The sequence below is a fragment of the Suncus etruscus genome, chromosome 16 (genome assembly GCF_024139225.1).
Source record: "Suncus etruscus isolate mSunEtr1 chromosome 16, mSunEtr1.pri.cur, whole genome shotgun sequence".
Taxonomy (NCBI): domain Eukaryota; kingdom Metazoa; phylum Chordata; class Mammalia; order Eulipotyphla; family Soricidae; genus Suncus; species Suncus etruscus.
The window spans coordinates 85,449,307-85,471,627 of record NC_064863.1 but is presented as its reverse complement, the minus strand read 5'-3'; the positions used below and the strand labels follow the sequence as shown (position 1 = coordinate 85,471,627).

Genomic DNA, 22,321 nt, shown 5'->3' with positions numbered 1-22,321 from the left:
GGGTGTGGCCCCCAAACAAAAACAAAGAAACAAAAATGGTCCTGGGACTGGAGATCTGGGCACGTGCTCACCTTGTACAGGCCGACCCTGGTTCTATCCTTGGCACCCCATGTGATCCCCTGAACTCTCCTTATAAGCTCTAAAAGCAAAACAACACAGACACAGTTCCTACAGGGAATATGTGAATATATGAATATATATGAATATATGTGAATATAGCACAGGCAAGGCAGACGCCTTACCACTTGTGCCACTGCTCCAGCCCCTAGCCACCACTTTTTTTTTTGGTGGGGGCACACCCGTTTGACACTCAGGGGTTACTCCTGGCTATGCACTCAGAAATCACTCTTGGTTTGGGGGGACCATATGGGACACTGGGGGATCAAACCGCAGTCTGTTTTAGGCTAGAGCTTGCAAAGCAGATGCCTTACCTCTAGTGCCATCTGCTCCGGCCCTCTAACCACCATTTTTAATAAAATTCAAGGCATACAGGAAAGGACTGCAGGCTGGGGAGGTGGTACTGAAGGGGGGGCCAGGTAGGTGTGAGCGCCACATGGGTTTCACTGGACCAGACAAACTAGACAGAGCCAGGCCTTTCTGACTTGGGACATGCCCAGCAGACTCAGGTGGAGTACACAGAGACCTATATGGTGAGATGAATGGAGCAATGTCCCCTGGCCCCAGCCACTACAGGGGGTGGCAAGAGATTCATGGGGACATTGGTGAGAACTAACACCACAGCCTCGGAGGCTGAGCTCAGGCAGGGGGGTCACCTACAGTCCTTCCATAAGGCTCCAGGGCTTCCTTCCAAGTGTCCATCCTCATGCAAAGGCTTCTGGAGTACAAGAAGCACAGGGTCCTTGGTCTGTCTTTGATCTGGGGCACTGGAGGCATAGGAGTGAATGGCTTCAGTAAGTGTCTGCCTGGCACCCTGGTGTTGAGTAGGTAATGCACTTCTTATTGGGGTCACACCCAGTAGTGCTCAGGATTCACTCTTGGCTGTGTACCCAGGGGTCATTCCTGGCGGGAAAGAGGACCTTCTGAGATACTGGGGATAGAACCAGGGTCAATCTGTGCAAGATGAGATAGATCCCTTCCTGTTGTGCTATCTCTCTGGCCCCTGAATGGAACCTTTTGTACTGCCCCCAGAGGAGGGCTTCTCCTATGTATCCTGTGCCTATTCAGTGCCCCCTGTGCACTGGAGTGTCCCTCAGGAACACCCCAAGTCTATGACAAGTCCCCCAGTAGAATCCCAAATGCAGCTTCTCCTGTGCCCTTTGTGGTATTTCTGGACCAGTCAGCAAGCCGGGTGGGGTCCAGCCTTCTGCAGATGGGCTCAATGACCACAGACAACCATATGGCACTACCCAAAACCAACCTGTTATTTCTCACCTGCAGATGGGCCACACCTAAAGAGCACATATCTTTAGTCTGGTCCTGAGAGGTGAGGGGGGAGACAGGCAAGATCCTGTAGGATGCCAAGGGGAGGATCTTGGGTACAGGCCCAACTACTGGTCCCTGGGCTGTGGCTCTACTTAGGCACACCCTGCTTGGCTCTCCCCTACCCACCAACTCTTGCTCTGCCCAGGCTCTGAGCCTTCTGTTCTGACTCCCTGTTGGTCAATAGGCCACCAGCACCTTAGGGACACAGGACTGTAATGAAAGTCTCATGCCCCAGTCCTGGAGGAACTGGGGAACATGGGTCTGGAAGCAACACTGACACAGCAAATAATCTACACAAGGTTAGAGAAATAAAGCAAATTCAGGATTTTCCACCACAAACTAACTGCAAGTAGGCAAAAGATACCAGCAGGAAGACAGACAAACTGTAGAAATTAAACCCCAAGTTGTTTCTCTGACCTGAGATTTTTATCGGGAAGAGTAGACCCACTCCCTGGGTGGAGAACAGGTAGGGGTAGGGGGCCAATCCAGAGGCACTTCCTGCCTATGAGGGACAAGCAAAAGCAAACAAGAATTATCCTGAATAAAGTAAAAATCGGTTGCCCCAACATTCACCCCTTTTTGATTTCAAAATGCAGAAATGCAGACAATTCAGAAATGTGAAGTAAAACATAGTATAGTACTTCATGTCCCAAAGTTCTGTGCAAAAGACAGGCACCCCTATCTGAAAGATAAAAAGAGTGGCAGTTGGGCCGGAGATATAGCATGGAGGGTAAGGCGTTTGCCTTTCATGCAGAAGGTCATCGGTTCGAATCCCGGCATCCCATATGGTCCCCCGAGCCTGCAAGGAGCGATTTCTGAGCATGAAGCCAGGAGTAACCCCTGGGCGCTGCCGGGTGTGACCCAAAAACCAAAAAAAAAAAAAAAAAAAGAGTGGCAGTTGTTTGCATAGTCACAGCAAAAGTTGGGAAAATAGGGCCCAGAGAGATAGTACAGCGGCGTTTGCCTTGCAAGCAGCCGATCCAGGACCAAAGGTGGTTGGTTCGAATCCCGGTGTCCCATATGGTCCCCCGTGCCTGCCAGGAGCTATTTCTGAGCAGATAGCCAGGAGTAACCCCTGAGCACCGCTGGGTGTGGCCCAAAAACCAAAAAAAAAAAAAAAGTTGGGGGGCCGGGCTGTGGCGCTGGAGGTAAGGTGCCTGCCTTACCTGCGCTAGCCTAGGAGACGGACCGCGGTTCGATCCCCCGGCGTCCCATATGGTCCCCCAAGCCAGGAGCGACTTCTGAGCGCATAGCCAGGAGTAACCCCTGCGCGTTACCGGGTGTGGCCCAAAAACCAAAAAAAAAAAAAAAAAAAAAAAAAGTTGGGAAAATAGAAAAAAAAAATCTTTGGCCTAAAAACAGCGTGTTCTTACTCATGAAGCATCCTGTCATAGACCAACTATAGGTTCTAGCTAGATTAATTTGTCTTTTTGTAGCACTTTCTTTTTTTTTAATATATTTTTTTATTTAAACACCTTGATTAGATACATGATTGTGTTGTTTGAGTTTCAGTCATATAAAGAACACCACCCATCACCAGTGCAACATTCCCATCACCAATGTCCCAAGTCTCCCTGCTCCCCACCCCAACCCCCGCCTGTACTCTAGACAGGCTTTCTATTTCCTTCATACATTCTCATTATTAGGATAGTTCGAAATGTAGTTATTTCTCTAACAAAACGCATCCCTGTTTGTGGTGAGCTTCATGAGGTGAGCTGTAACTTCCAGCCCTTCTCTCTTTTGTGTCTGAAAATTATTATTGCATGAATGTCTTTCATTTTGTAGCACTTTCATAGTATGAAAAGGATTAAACTGATGGCAGCATCCGTGCCAGCAGTAGTTGTCAAAGACTTAAAGACTCTCTCAACCATCTATCCAGAATGACCCAGACTATTAAGCTTTGTTTTAGCTCCGTCAGAAAAACATGTTCCACTGCATCAGTTGGGAAGAACTCAGTCAGGGCAACAGTGTTAAAGTCCTGAGAGGTCCAAAGCCCACCTTTAATAGTAGTGAATTCAATACAAAATGGAGAAAGCAGCCCATACTATGAGCATGCCTTTTTAACATGGACCGAGAGAGTACATGTTTAAATCTACATAGGTTGTAGTTTGGTTGTTTTCCTGATGGGAGGGAGGGAGCGGTGTTGGATCTCCACTTGTCCCACACGCTGTGGAGTGGCATTGGAGGCGGGGTGGAATGTGATCTCCAGATTCGCTTTTGGACTCAGCATCTGAGGGGGCTGTGGCTGGCTCATTTTCGGCATTTGTTTCATCTAGTATATTAATCTCAACAGCTGGTGATTCCCCTGGTGTAGCACCAGTGGAGGGTGATGAGTTACTGGCCCTGGGGCTTTGGGCTTGAGTATGTGTCACTACAGAGAATGTGCATTTATTTTCTGAAGTTGGAGGGTTTTGGAAAGCTTGGCTTGTGCATCCCGCAGTGCACGGTACATACAAATTATTATTATTGGGGGGGCTTGGGGCCACACCCAGTGAAGCTCAGGGATAACTCTTGTCTTGGGGAACCATATGGGATATAATGCTTATTAGAAGCAATACCAGAATGACTAATATGCAAGTTATATATATATATATTTGGTTTTTGGGCCACACCCAGTGGTGCTCAGGGGTTACTCCTGGCTGTTTGCTCAGAAATAGCTCCTGGCAGGCACAGGGGACCCTATGGGACACCGGGATTCGAACCAACTACCTTCGGTCCTGGATCGGCTGCTTGCAAGGCAAACGCCGCTGTGTTATCTCTCCGGGCCCCGCAAGTTATATTTTATATTTTATATTGATTGTTGGAATAAAGAAGGTAGCAATATATGCAAAGAAAGGCCAGGGTCCCTCTACTCAAAGCTAAGCCATTGTAATATTATTATTTTTTTTGTTGTTGTTTTTCAGGCCACACCCGTTTGATGCTCAGGGGTTACTCCTGGATAAGTGCTCAGAAATTGCCCCTGGCGGGGCCGGAGAGATAGCATGGAGGTAAAGCGTTTGCCTTTCATGCAGGAGGTCATCGGTTCGAATCCCGGCGTCCCATATGGTCCCCCGTGCCTGCCAGGAGCAATTTCTGAGCCTGGAGCCAGGAATAACCCCTGAGCACTGCCTGGTGTGACCCAAAAACCAAAAAAAAAAAAAAAAAAAAAAGAAATTGCCCCTGGCTTGGGGGGACCATATAGGACGCCAGGGGATCGAGCCACAGTCGCAATCTTTCCTTGGCTAGCGCTTGCAAGGCAGACACCTTACCTCTAGCACCACCTTGCCGGCCCCATATATTCTTGACCAAGTAGGAACTCAACTCTTTATCCAAGATGGAATCATCCACTTGAGTAGCCACGAATTCACCCCAGAAAACATCTCACCTATAGTTGAAGACATCTTTGCTCATGGCACCAGGTGCAGTGAAAGTCTCATGCTCCAGTCCCAGTGGGGCAGGTATTGGGGAATGTGGGTCTGGAAGCAATGCCACCAATACAGCAAATAATCCACACACGTTAGAGATAAACAAGTTCAGGAACTTTCATCACAAGCTATCTGCCAGCAGGCAAAAGATACCAGCAGGCAGACAAGCTAGCTATGGAAAAGAAACTGCAAAACATGTCGTTTTTTCTTTATTGGGAAGAGTAGGATCACCCACATGAGTGGGACATAGGGAGGGGAAGGGAGGCAATCCAGAGGTACTTCCGCCCATGAGAGAAAAGCACAAGCAAAGAAGAATTATCCTGAATAAAGTAAAAAATGGTTCTTCTAACACAGGACCCCATTGACTAGAGCTGCGAGTGAGTGCAAATAGCACAGACCCTGATTACCAGCACCTGAGAGAGCAGGGCCAATGCAGGCAGTGTGTGGAAGGAATGGAGACTGGGGCAGGGTTATGGGCAAAGGGAGGAAGTATGGAGTCAGCAAATGGACACAGGGTCCTTGCAGGGGGTGCTCTGGATCTCTATGGCTGCCAGCCAGTCCTCCAGACTGCCACACAGAAGGGGGCATCGGCCTTGAAGGAACCTGGACCAGCAACTCAGGAAGGCGTGGAATATACAGGAAGAGTTGGTTGTGGAGCAGAACTCTAGCCCCCAACAGGAGCAAACACAAGGCTGCCGGTGTCCTCTGGGTGGGTTGAGCACCTGGGTGTAGAGGCCAGCAGATCTTCAAATGCCCCCAGCTCTCCCTAGAACCCAGGCAGTGACTGTGTCCCGCAAGAATGGATAGATGGACAGACACTTTGGAACAGTGGTCCTCAAACTATGGCCGCGGGCCACCTATTGTATTTGTACCTGTTTTGTTTCTTCATTGCAAAATAAGATCTATGCAGTGTGCATAAGAATTCGTTCCTAAGTTTTGTTTTTACTATAGTCAGACCCTCCGATGGTCTGAGGGACGGTGAACTGGTCCCCTGTTTAAAAAGTTTGAGGAACCCTACTTTGGAACTTGGTTCTGAGGCTGCGCACAGCACTGTCTGGACCAGCTGCTGGAGGGAGGCGGAGCACCCCCCTCCTCCCAATGACCCTGCCATAGTGGCTGGTTGGTGCCCCCTAGTGCTGGCAGCTGTGCTGGACCACAACTGCTGGCCAAGTAGGGTTAGGGTTGGCGTGTGGTCCTGCACTGGGATCCTCCCGCAGCCTGCCACATGTGGTTCCTGACTGTGCTGGGGGGATGGCCCCACTAAACGGGAAGAAATACCTTGGGAGGGGCCTGCATGCCTTGCTTTGTATGGTCAGTCATGGCTACACGGGGCACAGAGCAACAGCTACTAGCTGAGGTGAGGGCGCCTTATCTAGGCACAGTGTTCTCTGGAGGATGGTCACAAGGGCCCTGACAATGTGCTCAGACTGTATGTAGCCTAAGACGGGGATGGGGCACGGGGCACAGGCGCATTTGGTGCAGGGATGGGGTTTGGCGCACCAGTGCACCTGGTGGGGAAGGATGAAGCTTGGTGTGTAGGTGCCCCTTGTGCTGGACTGAGACTCAGTGAGCTGATGCAACTCCTGCAGGGCTGAGGCTCTGTGAGCAGGGCTGGGGTGTGCATCTCTTGTGGAGGATTGAGCTCCTTCAGCAGGTGCACTTTGTGCGGTGATGGAGTTTGGTGCCCAGGCACCCATTTAGAACTCGGACTATCACCCTGAACAGGGCCCAAGAAGTGGCCTTACTCTCAGCAGGGCCCCAGGCCACGTTCTCTGGAGAACCTTGTGCTAACTGGTTCCGCTGGGCAGAGGTGAGCAGTGCCCTCGTGAGGATAAAGACCCCCGAAGAAGGTTGGAGAGAGAAAGTGGCCTGGGATGTGCCTGTCTGTGTCATGGTGCCTTTGTTGTCATCCCTTACACGACCATTGCTTAGAGGCACCAAGTCCAGAAAGTGTAGGTGACGCCTGACACAGTACAGCATGTGCCCAGCAGACCGCAGGCACCAGTCTCCTCACTGGGGACCTAGCCAGAGAGCAGTGACTTCACAGCATTACCCAGACAGGGCCTTGGTTGGATCCTACATGGTGTGAATCTACCAGGCAGGGCTAGGCCTGCAACCTGGTGTGGTGCAGGCCTCTCACAGAAAGAAAGGGTCAATGGGTGGTGACTCCCAGGGACTGGGTTGCTGTTCAGGTACCCACATGGGGCATGTGATGGCATTGGGGTCTTGAAAAAGGAGAGATGGGCTCTGGGAATTCCTGAGATATTCACATGGGGGCAACAGGACAAGGTGGGGCCCCTGCAACCCATTTATGTTCTGTGGCCTTCTGGCTGCCCAAGTCCTGGGCTGAGGTCCCTGTGCCTCACCAGGAGCCCTCCCCTTCTGTTGCAAGTCAGCCCTTGATGGGGTTGACTGATGAAGGGATGGAGGATGAAGTCTTTCCCCTCCAGATTGGAGCATGCGTCTGCCACCCTGTTCAGCCGACAGTTCTGAGGTGAAGCGGCGGGTAAAGAGCTCACAGTCAGGCTAGTGAAAATATTAACTTTATTCGGAGGACAAGACTGAAGCCAAATGCCTCAGCATCAGTTCCAGCCCAAAAGCCCCCGCCGCCTTCCACAGACCCTTTCTCTTATCTCCCAGAATCAGGTACCACCCTAGGGTGGGAGCAGAATGCCAGGTCACACCCTAGGTAGGGCACAATCACAGATCAGGGTAGGCTCAGTAACATAATAATCCCATTGAAATGTTCACATACACAACACCCTTCTTGTCTGTGTGCACAGTTACCCCTCTTCACAGCCCCAGCACACCCCCTTGTCCTGGTCTGGCCATGCTGCTTCCTGCTGGACACCCAGCCCACCCCCTCTGAGATCTACAGGACTGGCAGAGGACCAGAGGTGGCCAGCAAGGACAGGTATTGCTTGGCAATGCCTCAGTGCCCCAGCAGTCCCCACCCCTGCGAGTTCACAAAGCCACACTTGCAGATGGCATTTTGTTTTGTTTTTGTTTTTGTTTTTTTTGGGTTTTTTTTTTTGGTTTTTGGGTCACACCAGGCAGTGCTCAGGGGTTATTCCTGGCTCCAGGCTCAGAAATTGCTCCTGGCAGGCACGGGGGACCATATGGGACGCCGGGATTCGAACCGATGACCTCCTGCATGAAAGGCAAACGCTTTACCTCCATGCTATCTCTCCGGCCCCTCAGATGGCATTTTGAAAGGCACTTTGAGAGGGCCAGAGGAAAGTTGGAGAGAGTACAGCAGGTGGGATGCTGGCTTTACATGGCAGATTTGATTCCTGGTGTCCCATAGGGTCCCCCAAATACTTCCAGGAGTGATCCCTGAGTGCAAAGTCCATAATAAGCCATGAACACTGCCTGTTGTGGCCCCCAAATTCAAAAAAAAAATTTTTTTTTTGGTTTTTGGGCCACACCTGGTGGTGCTCAGGGGTTACTCCTGCCTATCTGCTCAGAAATAGCTCCTGGCAGGCACGGGGGACCCTATGGGACGCCGGAATTCGAACCAACCACCTTAGGTCCTGGATCGGCTGCTTGCAAGGCAAACACCGCTGTGCTATCTCTCTGGTCCCCAAATTCAAAATTTTTAAATTGGGGGTGAAGAGAAGAATGACCTGTGAGTTGGCCCAGCCAGGGTTCTGCTCCACCTTCCCTGCCCCCCGACGGGCTCCCAACAGGGGTCCTCATGGCCTAGGAGTCTCCAGGTACCATACGGGACGTGAAAAGGGGCCCGGCCGGCCCCAGTAGTCCACTGCACGCACACGGTAGTAGCCAGAGACACCAGCAGCATCAGCATCTGGGAACATACAGGCAGGCCCCTCGTTGAATCCCTGAGCCTGCCCCAAATCTAAAAGCACCCAATTGGCAAAAGGGATTGGCACCTGGGCTGAACACGAAGAGGTTGAAGGTGGAGGGTCTCCTAGGGATGGGTACGAAGGTTCCCTGGGGCCCTTCTGCAGAGAACTGGATCTCATAGGTCCATAGGCACCTGGAAGGCAGTGCAATAGCCTCTATCAAGCTGCCTCCCGGCTCACAGCACCCTCAGAGGAGGAGCAGCTCACTCACGCACTTGGAGCCCACCCTGGCATCGGACCAGACGAGTAGCAGCTGATGGTGGGTCAGGGGCAACGCACGGAGCTGGGTTGCCTGAAGGAAGGAGGTGAGGTTTGAGGTGGGGGGGGGGGAGGGCTAGGGCTGGGCATCAGTCACCCATGGGGAGGCAGGGCACTCGCCTGCCCTGGTGGCTTCTTGGGGCGTGCACAAATGTGCAGCAGCAGTAGTGAAGGTATAGGAAGCTCCAGACGGAGGGTCAGGTGGCCACTGGCAGGAAAAGGCTGAGGTGTTGAAGCCACTGGGTCCTGGAAGACAATGAGGGCTGTCAGGGTCCTCAAGCAAGGAACACAGGGTCTCCTCATGTGCCCGCCTGAGCACCTCTGTCGTGCGCATCTGCCGGAACTGATGGGCTGTGGGGGAAGACAGGCTGGCCCAGACGCTGCCACTCGGCACTGGGGCTGCAGAGATTATTGTCCATATCGGAACATCACGTAGACCATTTCTATGGGGTCCAAGTAGAATACTGAGGCAGCACCATCCTGAGGCTATCCCTCCTGACACCTCCCAAACTACTCCCCACCTGGCTTACCTGGACTCCGGGGAGGCAGTACGCACCGCGAAGGTCCACTACTATACTGCGATTGTCATGGCACGCGTGTCATCACTCACGTAAAGCAGCACCGTGCACGCCAGGGCGTCGGTGGCCCGGCCTTCTGGGCGGTGGGCGCTGGCCAGGACTCCTACTGTGTGGTTGCTATCCAGCACTGCCCCCTTCTGCGACACCTCCGTCCAGAGCTGCTCTCCATCTGTGGGTGAAGATTGAGGGGGAACCCGTGCGGTCACCACCCTGAGCCAGGTTCCTTATGGCTGGCCACACGAAAGCTGGGGTTTGTGAGCACAGCAGGACTTGGCGGGGCTTACCCAGCAGTGCCAGCAGTCCCATGGCGGAGAGCACCGGCTTGCGCAGCAGTTGCACATGGGGCGGGTGGGTGTTGTTGACCTGGAAGCGAGCGGTGAGTGTTCGCTGCGAGAAGGGGTGCGGGTGGTAGCTCAAGAAGGCATTGTCATTACTCAGGAGTACGTAGTGAACTGGGGTACTGCTGTTGGCCAGTAGCAGGTTCTGGTGTTGCGCTATGACCTGCGGGCAAGGGCACAGATGCTGAGCACCTGGCTCAGCGAGGGGCACAGCTCTGCCCAAACACCTGACATCCCAGGTGGTCGTGGGTGCCTCACCTTTACCACCATGGCGGCGTAGGTCACATCAGCCCTCCAGGGCTGTGGCAGCGACCAGCCCACCAGCGGGTCTGCCTCGTCGTTGTAAAAGGGAGTGTTGGCGAACTTGGGGAAAAGCTTCTGAATCTGCTGTATCACTGCTTCTCCTGCTCCAGGATGTAGATGGAGTTACCCATGCCCTGAGGGACAAAGTGACACACTGCAGTAGCCACCTCTACCCGGGCTTCAGCCCTACCCTATTTTTTATTTTTGGCTTGGGGGCCACACCCAGCAGTGCTCAGGTTTACTCCTGGCTCTGTGCTCAGAAATGGCTCCTGGTAGGCTCAGAAAATATAAGATGCCAGAGATCAAACCAGGGTCAGCCATGTGGAAGGCAATGCCCTACCCACTATGCTATCGCTCGAGACTCAGGCCCTACCTTCTTGTGGAGGGCAATATAGTCCAGCCGCACACCTCGCTCCCCAGTGAAGAAGTTGGTACCATGGTGGCAGTGTGCCAGGAGCCCCCAGCTCAGTGGTGAGCGGGGAAGTGGGTGGAAAGAATCCCCAGGGCCACCCAGGCGCAGTGTGGGGCTGGCGTCACGTAGCCCCTCAGAGCAGGCATCATAGTAGTTGAAGAAACCTACATGAGGGGCGGACATGTCCACACGGAGGCTGTGTACGTACCAACCCCAGCGCTTAGTCTTGGAAATCCCACTCACCTTGCCTGGTCATGGTTACATTGTCAAAGTCATGGTGATCTGGCTCATTCCATGTCTCGAAGTTCCATTTAGACACATGCTTGAGTCCATACCTTCCTGAGAAATAACTCCACTATAATGCGCCCTCCTAGGGACAGGGCAGGTGGGGTGCACCATAGCCCTCAGGAGCCCGCCTGGATCCCTGCACACCAATGTATCTGCGGGCCAGCATGGAGACCAGATCCTTCCAGGCAATCACCTGCTGCTTGTCCTCAAAGTCAGTGAATTGTCCCGAGGGGCTGCCCATCAGCTCAAATCCTATGGGACAGGAAGGGCCACCTGCCAGCCACCTTACACCACCACCACCACCACCAACAACAACAACACCCCTTCCTGGGTCCACTGCATACCTGGCAGGAGCTGGTTCTTCCTGAGAAGGTCCAGGTACCCGTCAAGGTGGGTAAAGTTGTAGATGAAATTCTGTTCCGCTGAGGCCCTGTCAGGACATTAATATGAGACAGGGACCGTAGAAAGGCCTGGGCTGGGTCTGCAGACTCGTTCAAACAGGGTGCCACACAGTCCTGCCCTGATGCCTCCAGGATCCCCAAAAAGCTACCAGCTAGAGAGCACCCCACTTGGCTCCATCGGAGAGCTTGTGGCCAGAGGCCAGGCAGAGAAGTGTTCACTAAAGAACATTTATGTTATCGTCAAGCTGTTGTTGCGGCTCAACGAAATGTCAGAGACACAAAGTAAAGGGACAACTGGCAAGAGTGAAAAAGATTCTTACTGTCCCTGGAGTAAGTGCCTTCTATTTCAGAATAACACAATAACAGGGACTGAGAGATAGTAGAGGGGATGGTAGAGTCTTGCATGTGACTTCCATGGTTTGATCCCTTGAGCATGGCCAAGACTGAGCCTGAGAAGAACCAGGAATAAGAGATCCCAGAACACTACTGGGTGTGGCCCAAACTTTCTACTGCCACCCCACTCTCCAAAAAACAGAACTAAAATGAGGAAGGAATAAAAAAACACATGATGGCCAGAGAGGCTGTGGAGAGAAGGACTCTTAAGGATTCTCAAGTGTTGTTTAAATACAAAATATGGAGTCCTATGGGGCCGGAGAGATAGCATAGAGGTAGAGCATTTGCCTTGCATGCATAAAGACAGTGGTTCGAATCCCAGCAACCCATATGGTCCCCCGAGCCTGCCAGGAGTGATTTCTGAGCGTAGAGCCAGAAGTAACCCCTGAGCGCTGCCGGGTATGACCCCAAACCCAAAAAAATAGATATAGAGAGTCCTAGTGTTGGGGTGAGGCCTTTCTCCGCAGACACCTGTAGTCCCTTGGCCAGCGGGTCTGAAGGTTGTAGGAAAATGGCGTAGAAATTCACAGTCAGTTGAAGTTTCAGGAGTCAACCAGCTTTATTACACCGACCTAACAGCCATGTACATTTATCCACATGGCTTCTAAGCTAAGTTTTTTAAGCAGCTTCCTTCAGCTGCCCTCCATCCATCCTTGCTGCATCTGCCCCTCTCACCTCCTCCCAGCCAGCCCTATTATCCTCTCTTCAAGATATCCCTCCCATCCCAGGTGTGGGCGGGCCTGATCATTCAGGTGGGTAACAGGAAATTTGGGGAGGGGTAATACTCAAGGACAAGGGATGTGGCTCAGTGTTAGAGCACTTTGCCGTGTATGCGTGAGGTCCTGAGTTTAATCCTAGTCTCTCTCTCTCTCTCTCTCTCTCTCTCTCTCTCTCTCTCTCTCTCTCTCTCTCTTACACACACACACACACACACACACACACACACACAACTCTCAATGAGGATGAAGATGAAAAGGGATGTTCAACTTTACCAGATGTTCAAACTTTACCAGAGAAAATGGTCTCTCTTAAGATTGAGGCTCAAAGTGAAAACAGTCAGACATTTAGAATGCAAACCACATGGTGCTATAGGTTCCAGCCAGAGGATTCTGATGAAAGACAAGAGTTAGCAGAGAGCCAAAATCTGGAACAACCCAAGTGTTCATGAGCGGACAAATGTATAAAAGAGCTATGGTACATTTACACAATGAAATACTATACAGCTGTTAGGGGAAAAATGAAGTCATGAAACCTGTTGATACTTGGATGGATATGGAGAATATCATGCTGAGTTGGACAGAACAGGCATAGAATGACCACAGGCCAGAAGAACTGATCCCTAGAAGCTTGCTATAAGGAGGGAAGTTAGACCAGAGAAGGGACCACTATGACAACCATAGTTGGAAATAATCGCTCTAGACAAGAACTGGGTGCTGATAGGAGGTAAAGTGATATGCATTATACCCCTTCAGTGATAGTGTTGCAGAACATAGCATCTAAAAGGAAAAAAGAAAAAGGAAGTGTCTGCCATAGAGGCAGGCTATGGGGAGTGAGAGGGAAACCAGGAACAATGATGAAGGGAAGTGGACATCAGTGAACAGTGGTACATGAATATTGTACGATTGAAACTCAACCATGAATAGTTTTGTGACTTTGTAATTCATGGATATAAATAATCATTATCCTGGGGCTGGAGCAGTGGCGCAAGTAAGGTGTCTGCCTTGCCGCGGTGTCCCGTATGGTACCCCAAGCCAGGAGTGATTTTTTCAGCACATAGCCAGGAGTAACCCCTGAGTGTGGCCCAAAAACCAAAACCAAAAAACAAAGTCATCATTTTCCTGTTGAGGCAGGGAAGGCCATGTGGGGAAGGATCAGGGGACTATAGGGAGCAAAAGATAGGGCTCAGTAGAATTGTGGCGGCCCCTTCCCACATTCTTTGTGTGTGTGTGTGTGTGTGTGTGTGTGTGTGTGTGTGTGTGTGTGGTTTTTGGGTCACACCCAGCAGTGCTCAGGGGTTACTCCTGGCTCCATGCTCAGAAATCGCTCCTGGCAGGCACAGGGGACCATATGGGACGCCGGGATTCGAACCGATGACCTTCTGCATGAAAGGCAAACGCCTTACCTCCGTGCTATCTCTCTGCCCCACATTTTTGATGGATGGGACGCAGCCAGGGTAGACGCAACAGCAGGGTGGGGGGTGCATAGCTGTCAGACTCCACAGTAACTGGCTGACTGAGTGAGCCTGTGAGAACGAGTGTGTGGGGCACGGGGGTGGGGGGGGAGCAGGCCAGGCACCCCAGAACAGCAGGCTTCCCATGCTCCTGTGCACCCCGACACCCCTTCCCCCCACCCTGTTCACAGCTTCAGTGTTCAGTGTGCAGGCCACACCCAGCCCAGCCCAGCCTGATATCCGTGCACCTGGAAAGGTCCTTGCAGTGGCTGGTTCCAGGCAGACTGGGGACAGGGCAGGGATGAGCAGGTGCGGGGGAAACAGGAAGGGAAGCAGGACAGGGGTCCCATGAATTTGCAGATTACTGGGGCGGCTGCAGAACAGGGGGATTGTCCCCCAATGATAGGAATGGAACTACAGGGAGTACTGAGCCTGGTGAAACCAGGTTGGGGTGTTGCCAACGGGGAGCACTGGCATGGGAGGATTTGTAGGACATTTCCGCACAGGGCAGAGGCAAGGGGCAGGTGAGTCATGACCACCCAAACAACTCCCACAGCCCCAAGACTCAGGGCAGCCCGCACACTGTGCGCCTTCAGTGCATTACAGGCCTTCGGGCGCTTCCTGCTCCTCAGGACCACCGGCCTCAGCAAAGGGACTCCCCTCCCTATCCTCCCATCCAAAGGTCAATCCCGGTAGCTCTGAGCCGCTCACACGCACTGAGCTAAAGATTAAGCGCACAGTTCCTCGGGTTCCAAAGTTCCTCCGGTGCGCGCTCCTTTGGGGCGCCGCTAACCGGTGGCTCCCGCGGGCACCGAGCGAGGTAAACTCGGGGATGGGTGTGGGGCGCCCCAGCCTACAACCGGGGAAGGGTCCCTCCGTCGCCTCCCGCCTCGGGCCAGCACATGGGGCCGGGATCGCAGCTGTCAGCACCGGCCTGAGAACCAGCCGTATTGGGATGGGGGTCCCAGGTGCTCTGTGCGTGACCACTGGGTGGGGGCCCGAGGGAGAGAGGAAGGCGAAGATCGGCCAGGACCCTCTAGGAGCCCCCACCGAGTGTGTCCGGCTGGGGGCAAGCCGAGTCTGGGCTGGTCCTGTAACAGGATTGCAAGTGGGGTGAGTGGGACTCAGCGGGTCTTTCGGAAACCTAAGCAGTTTTGATATCACAGGGGATAAGGGGCCCCTTCCCAATGCACTACTTAGCTGTGAAACTGGCTGTGTGGCCCAGAAGGCCCTAGGGACCCCAGCCCCTCTGTGGAATGCCAAGGGCATGTAGGGGAGGGCAGGATCCCAGGACCCTCACAGACAGAGACCTGCAAGGGGAAACAAGCCCCTGAAAGATTAAGTACAACCTCAGCAGATGTTTCATGGTCTCAGTTCCTGCCACTAAGAACAGCACAGCCAGCCCGGTGGGCACAGGTCAGTACAGGAGCTTCGGACACCTCTTACTGGGTATCTTCATGGGCTGCTGTCCTAGCTCTCTGGAATCTTCCTCTCCAAGTCCCTGCCACAACTAGCAGTGCTGTGCTAGCCCTCCTGCAGCCTGGGCTGTAGTGTTTAGCATACTACCTAGCAGCAGCCACAGTAGCGAGGCTTGGAGATAAAGCCCATTTATGAACCAGTAGCGGCACCCAGAGATAAGGGCCTGGGCCTCCGTGGATCACAGCTACCTGGTCACTTGGGCAGGCCAAACCCTGCACAAGAGTGGGGTCTCCTTCCGTCCTATGCCCTGGCCATGGTGCCTAGTAGACAAGCAGAAGCTGGAGAGTGAGTGGCTCACTTTACAGGTGGCTCCCAAGCACCTCTCAGGTGCACAGCCAGGTATGGCCCAAATTCCCCCAAAGATGACAGGGAGATGTAGGGCACCCTCCTGAGACTGTGGTACCGGATGGTCCCTTCCCCTCTCATTGCCATGCACACACGCACCCATAGACATTCCACACATCCACAGATATTCCCACAGGGTGACACAGACACACTTGCCCATCTGCTTTCCCTATGTGGCCCAGAACAGGCTGCAAATGGATGGGCCTGGCCAGGTAAGCACAAGTATAAGATCTGCACAGTTCTGGCAGGGCAGGCTGTGGGGGGGATGCAGAGACTGGGACTGCTGCTTTGGGCTGAGAGTCGGTGACCGTGGGGCCAAAGCGACAGCACAGCAGGGAGGGCATTTTGCCTTGCATGCAGCCAACCGGGATTCGATCCTCAACATCACATATGGCCCCCCGAGGCTGCCAGGAGTGATTTCTGAATGCAGAGCCAGGAGTAACCCTTGAGCACTGCTGGCAGTGGCCCAAATGCCCCCCAAGTTGTGACTTACCCCAGAGCTACAGACACCCCAGCATCTACCACAGGTGTCTGCCAAAGTAGCCATACCCACAGAGCTTCCCAGAAGGTGGGGAGCCTGTCAGAATCCATAGGATTAACTGTGATTACTCGAAGTCTCTGATTACAGATCCAGGACTCGCCACTCCAGTACCAGGCAGGTGAACCTGTGACTCAGCACTCTGCAGGTAAATAACATGGCTGCCCTCTAACCACCCAGTGCGACCCAACAACTCAGTGCTGAGCTGCCTCTTGGCACCCACCTGCTCTTGGAACCAGTGGGCTCGGGGGATCCAGTGAGCCAGGGCTGGGCCCTCCTGTCATCTGCTCTGGTGAGTCAGCCCGGTGCCTCACAGGCTCACTGGGGAAGGGTAGAAGCAGGCCACTTGCATACCCAGGGAGGGAGGCTGCCCTCCTGCCAGGGAGGACCACACCTTGGGCTCTAGTCAGCTCTCTGGGACTTCACTGGAAGCCAGAAACTGTCCTGCCACTCCTTCTTCTGTGGGTTCCAGCCTGGCACTTCAGTCTCTGCAAAGTATGTCCAGAATCCTGTGTTGGACAGCGGCAAAGCCTGCTCCTGTAGTTGTCAGGAGATGTGGACCTTAGGGCAGCCAGAAGGGCACAGTAGTCTGGGATGGGCGGAAGCAGTGATACACTGACCCGCACTTCTGATCATAGGTATCCTGAAGTGCCTATGATGGATGCGGGGAAAGAGCAGCTGCAGCAGGATGAGGGGTTGGTGCTGGTGCGCCGGAAGCCCCCTGCTCCCCAGGGCCTGTGCCAGAAACTTGAGGGCCATCTTCGGTGGCAGAGAGAGTGCAGCCTGCAAGGTGCCTGGGCCCTGCTGCAGATGCTGGTGCCTGTCATGCAATGGCTGCCACGCTACCAGCCCCGGAAGGACCTGGCTGGCGACGTGCTGTCTGGGCTGGTCATCGGCATCATCCTCGTGCCCCAAGCCATCGCCTACTCCCTGCTGGCCGGGCTGTTGCCAATCTATAGCCTCTACACCTCTTTCTTCGCCAACCTCATCTACTTCCTCCTGGGCACTTCACGCCATGTGTCTGTAGGCATCTTCAGCCTGCTATGCCTCATGGTGGGCCAAGTGGTGGACCGCGAGCTCCTTCTGGCTGGCTTCAACCCTGTGGCTGCCATGGAAGGCCCAGGGCAGAACCTCAGCACTCACAACAGTTCCGCAACAGCTCTGGAACCCCAGCAATGCGGACGGGATTGCTATGCTATCCGCGTGGCCTGTGCCCTCACGCTGATGACTGGGATCTATCAGGTGAGTGAGCAGAGAGGAAGGCAGAGGGAATCCAAGGGGGGCAGCATGAGGAGGGCAGCTCCTGGCCTGCCTGTTAGGATGACCTGAATCTCTCCTGCAGACCCTATATCCCTGATTTTTGGGCCACACCAGCGGTGCTTAGGGGTTACTCCTGGCTGTCTGCTCAGAAATAGCTCCTGGCAGGCACGGGGGACCCTATGGGACACCAGGATTCGAACCAACCACCTTTGGTCCTGGATCGGCTGCTTGCAAGGCAAACACCGCTGTGCTATCTCTCTGGGCCCGACCCTATATCCCTGAGCACGGAGGTGGGCCGTCCAGCCCTGGTGGATTGCAATTGTGTATGCGTGCACACACAATACCACCGGCCTGTTTCCTCCCCAAACCGGGTACTGCCCAGGACATGCATGCAAGTTGACCCTTGTGGGGCTCTACCCACAGGTCTCATGGGCCATCTTCCACCTGGGCTTCCTGTCCCACCTACCTGTCAACAGGCACTGCTGAACGGTTTGCTGCAGGCGCCTCGTTGACCATCCTGACCTCACAGCTCCCGGCAACATGCTGGGCCTACAGTTACCCCGCCACCAAGGCCCCAGGCATTGTGCCCCGCACATTGGCTCAGCCTGCTGCGCAATGCCGGGGCAAGGCCAACCCCTGTGATGTAGTGATCAGTGCTCTGAGGGCCTGGCCGTAGCTGCTGGCCACCAAGGAGCTGTCTGAACGTTGCCGTGGCACCGCCTGAAGGTGCCTCTGCCCACAGAGCTGCTGGTCAGTGTGGTGGCCACGCTGGTGTCCCACTTTGGGCAGACTCCGTGAAGCGCTTCGGTTCCAGTGTGGCTGGCCACATACCCACGGGGCTTCATGGGCCCCTGAAGTGCCGGACGCAGGGTTGATGTGGCGCGTGTCTCTGGATGCAGTGCCCCTGCACTGATGGCTCTGCCGTTCACCATCTCGCTGGCAGAGATGTTTGCTCGCAACCACGGCTACTCTGTGAGGGCTAACCAGAGCTGCTGGCCGTGGGCTGCTGCAACGTGCTGCCTTTCCTTCTTCCACTGCTTCGTCACCAAGCCGCCCTCAGCCAAGAGCCTGTAAAGGACATCCGCAGTGTGGCCGCACGCAGCTGTCGGGTGTGGTCCAGTGCCGCCGTGGTGCTCTGGTGTTACTGGTGCTGGCGGCGCGCTGTTCCCGGGACCTGCCACGCAGTGTGCTGGCCTGTGTCATCGCGGCCAGCCTGCGGGGTGCCCTGCGCAAGGTGCGAGATGTGCCCCAACTTTGGCGTCTCAGCAGGCCGGACGCACTGGTATGGGTGGCCACCGCGACGACTTGCGTGCTGCTCAGTACCGAGGTGGGGCTGCTAGCTGGGACGCTGCTGTCTGTGCTCAGCTTAACTACCCGCATGCGGCGCCCACGGGCTGTCCTGCTGGCCCGTGCTGGGGGACTCAGCCTGCTACGAGGAGTGTGGCTGAGTTTCGAGGGCCTGGTGGCAGAGCCTGGGTGCATGTGTTCCGCTTTGCTGGCCCACTCTACCATGCCAACAAGGATTTCTTCCTGCGCTCACTCTTTGAGCTCACGGGGGCTGGACACTAGGCGCATGGCTATGGGGAGACAGGCCAGGGTGCGCAGGGAGGGCCCAAGGTGAGGGCACAGAGCAAGCTGCAGGGCCCAGTGCCTCTGCTCTGCTGCCATCGGCCACCCAACTTTCCACACAGTGGTCATCGACTGTGCTCCCCTGCTATTCCTTGACGTGGCAGGAATGGCCACGCTGCGAGAACTACGCAGAGACTACCAAGCCCTGGGCATCACCCTGCTCCTGGCTGGCTGCAGTCCCTCGGTACGGGCTGCCCTTGACAGAGGGGGCTTCTTCGAAGAGGGCCAGGGTGCTAGTGCCAAGGAGAGACAGCTGTTCCCTAATGTCCATAGTGCTGTGCAGGCAGCCCACACCCACTCCAGGGGGCAGGTGCCCACACAGCCCCCGCCCTAGTGGCCTACACCTGCCTCACCATGCCCCATGGTGACACACCCACATTGTGGGATTCTGAGACCTCTGAGCTGGACACTCCCCAGGGCTCCTCTGCTCAGGTGGCAGGTGGCAAGTTGCAGCCTAGGACCCTGTGGAGCAGGGAATCCTCAAACTTTTAAACAGGGGGCCAGTTCACTGTCCCTCAGACCATTGGAGGGTCTGACTCTAGTAAAAACAAAACTTAGGAACGAATTCTTATGCACACTGCACAGATCTTATTTTGCAATGAAGAAACAAAACAATTACAAAATACAATATGTGGCCGTGGGCCATAGTTTGAGGACCACTGCTCTGGAGGGACCAGCATCACACCCAAGTGATCCTTACAGCTCTGCACAAGGAGATGTGTGGACACCGGACCCTGCCCCGTGCACACTCCCCAGAGGTTGGCTAAACCAGGCACCGTGCCCTAGCGTGAGCCAGGTATTGAGCCCTGGGATTGTCCTCTGGGCTGGGTAGAGATTCAGGATGGTCCTATCCCCTACACCCCCTGGCAGTGACCAGCTCCATCAGCCAGTGTGTTCGCACTTGCTCAATGCCTCGGTGAGGGACGCGCCCACATAGCAAGGTTTCAGCTGCTGGTCCCAACTGAGCACTGAAGCGGTCGGCCTGGCTGTGGGGCAGTGGAGGGCTGAGGGCAGAATAAGTTGGAGTTGAATGGGATGAGACCTCCTGACCAGGGTCTGCAATAAAACTACCGACCTCTGATGCCTGAAATGACAAGGGCTCTGTTTTCAGGGTTTACGTGAGAGGTTGGCACGAGGTCTGAGGAAGAGGTCAGGCTGTGGCCTGCAGGTACCCAGGGGATTCCTGGGCACAACCAGAGCAGCCCCCCACCCCAGCCACCTCCATCCAGCCCCACAAACCCACAATGAAGGTGGTGTGTGTGTGTGTGTGTGAGGTTCTTGGGTCCTCAGTTGCAACAAGGGAGAGCTCACCAGAAGCCGGTGCTCCTCCAGAAGGGCCGCAAGGGCCGCAGAATGCGCTCGGTGTCTACGCGCACCCGGTGTGGGGCCTCGGCCAGGGCCGCAAGGGTCATCGCGGCCAGCAGCACCTCCAGGAGCGCGAGCAACGGGGCGCAGGGCCGCGGGGGACGCATGGGCGAAGTGGGGTGCACCCGGGGACCGACAGCCAGCCCCGGAGCGCAGTTCCTAGCAGGGAGCAGTTCCGCCTCCTGAGCAATGCCACGTCACGGTAGCCGGGGCGGGCCTGAGCCTGTGAGGAAGCAGGGAGGAAGCAGGGAGGAAGCGGAGGCCAGGGGAAGGGGCTAGGACTGGAGCTAGGCAGCGCACAGGGGCAGGGACTGCAAAGTCAGGGCGGGATCCTGGACTGGGATAGGGTCGCTCTCAGAGGGACAGGCCCGCATGGGCCTGTGGCAGTGCAGGCAGCTAACCATTGGTTCTCAAGCCCTGGTGGCTCCTTCTCCATGGGGGGAACAGGTGGGGAAACCGGGGTAGCAAGTGGCATGCAAGACCCCCCAGTCCGTAGGGTACGGAAGAGCCGGGTGATGGGCTGGAGGCTGCGGGATAGAAGGACCTCAGGGACATTTCCCACAGTGGTGGGCATGCCCCAGGGTCATCCTGGAGCTGTGTGACCCTGGGGCAGAGTAGTTCATGAGACATGAGGCACACAGCATGAAGAGGCCACAGAGCCTTCCCCAAGGAGCCCCCTGATCCGCTGCTCAAACACTCAAGCTGGAGGTAGTTCATTAAGTAAGGCAGTCACCGGTCTCATGTGTCTGTGACAATGGTTCAAATTCCATTCCCAGCAACATCACCAGGAGTGGCCCCTGAGTATCGTGGGTTCGACTAATAAATAAATACAGAAGCGAGAGGACAGGACACAGGAAGCCCACCTGGCTTCCTACAAAAGGTCAGTTTCTAAAGATAATCTCCCTTCCTCAATAGAGCTCTCCCAAAGATCTTCCTGGCAAGGGGGATGTGAGAGTGATGTGGAAAAGATGCACCCCAGACAACAATGGGATCCACTTAAAACAGTGCAAACTCCAACATGGGGAGTGGGAGCAAGGAGGTAATCTTGAGGACTCGAGTAACAAACTACCCATGTAATCCATACGATTTTTAAGGATTATAAATAACAGCCATTAGTATAATCCCTGTGATTATAAGGGCTTCAGTGTGGAATACTTAGAATGTTTAAAGTGATCAAAGAAACAATGGAATGGGACAGCCAATAAAATACAAGAGGATATGAAGGCAGAAATGAGGAAAACTACAAAAGAAAGAAAAAAAGAACAAAAGAAAGAAAGAAAGAGAGAGAGAGAAAGAAAGAGTAAGAAAGAAAGAAAGAAAGAAAGAAAGAGAAAGAAAGAAAGAAGAAAGAAAAAAGAAAGGAAGAGAAAAGAGAAAGAGAGAGAAAGAAAGAGAAAGAAAAGAGAAGAAGAAAGAAAAAGAAAGAAAGAAAGAAAAAAAGAAGAAAGAAAAGAAAAAGAAAGAGAAAGAAAGAAGAAAGAAAGAAGAGAAGAAGAAAGAAAGAAGGAAGAAGAAAGAAAGAAGAAAGAAAGAAAGAAAAAGAAGAAAGAAAGAAAGAAGGAAGGAAGGAAGAAGAAAGAAAGAAAGAAAGAAAGAAGAAGAAAGAAAGTAAGAAAGAAAGAGAAAGAAAGAAAGAAGAGAAGAAGAAAGAAAAAGAAAGAAAGAAAAGAAAGGAAAAAAGAAAGAAAGAAAGAAAGAGAGAAAGAAAGAAAGAAAGAAAGAAAGAAAGAAAGAAAGAAAGAAAGAGGAAGGAAGAAAGAAAGAAAGAAAGAAGAAGAAAGAAAAAAGAAAGGAAGAGAAAAGAGAAAGAAAGAAAGAAAGAGAAAGAAAAGAAGAAAGAAAGAAAAAAGA

The 22,321-nt window shown here is 53.7% G+C and overlaps 2 protein-coding genes across 2 annotated transcripts; one reads left to right on the top strand and one right to left on the bottom strand.

Annotated features, from left to right (window-relative positions):
• Positions 1-8,524: 8,524 nt before the first annotated feature.
• Positions 8,525-20,577, bottom strand: IDUA (alpha-L-iduronidase). Its single transcript, XM_049789748.1, is given in 18 exon segments — positions 8,525-8,655; positions 8,741-8,847; positions 8,929-9,005; positions 9,092-9,217; positions 9,291-9,329; positions 9,331-9,390; positions 9,392-9,457; positions 9,549-9,718; positions 9,834-10,050; positions 10,146-10,288; positions 10,291-10,324; positions 10,564-10,766; positions 10,846-10,941; positions 11,035-11,142; positions 11,235-11,304; positions 15,831-15,841; positions 19,964-20,109; positions 20,417-20,577. Coding segments are annotated over 18 exon segments (1,947 nt in total). The 3' UTR covers positions 8,525-8,542.
• SLC26A1 (solute carrier family 26 member 1) lies at positions 16,431-19,439 on the top strand. Its single transcript, XM_049790220.1, is given in 16 exon segments — positions 16,431-16,508; positions 16,855-17,458; positions 17,900-17,935; positions 17,937-18,011; positions 18,014-18,052; positions 18,055-18,096; positions 18,099-18,188; positions 18,191-18,271; positions 18,274-18,318; positions 18,321-18,378; positions 18,381-18,458; positions 18,461-18,498; positions 18,500-18,561; positions 18,563-18,951; positions 18,954-19,125; positions 19,127-19,439. Coding segments are annotated over 15 exon segments (2,106 nt in total). The 5' UTR covers positions 16,431-16,508; positions 16,855-16,870.
• Positions 20,578-22,321: the final 1,744 nt, after the last annotated feature.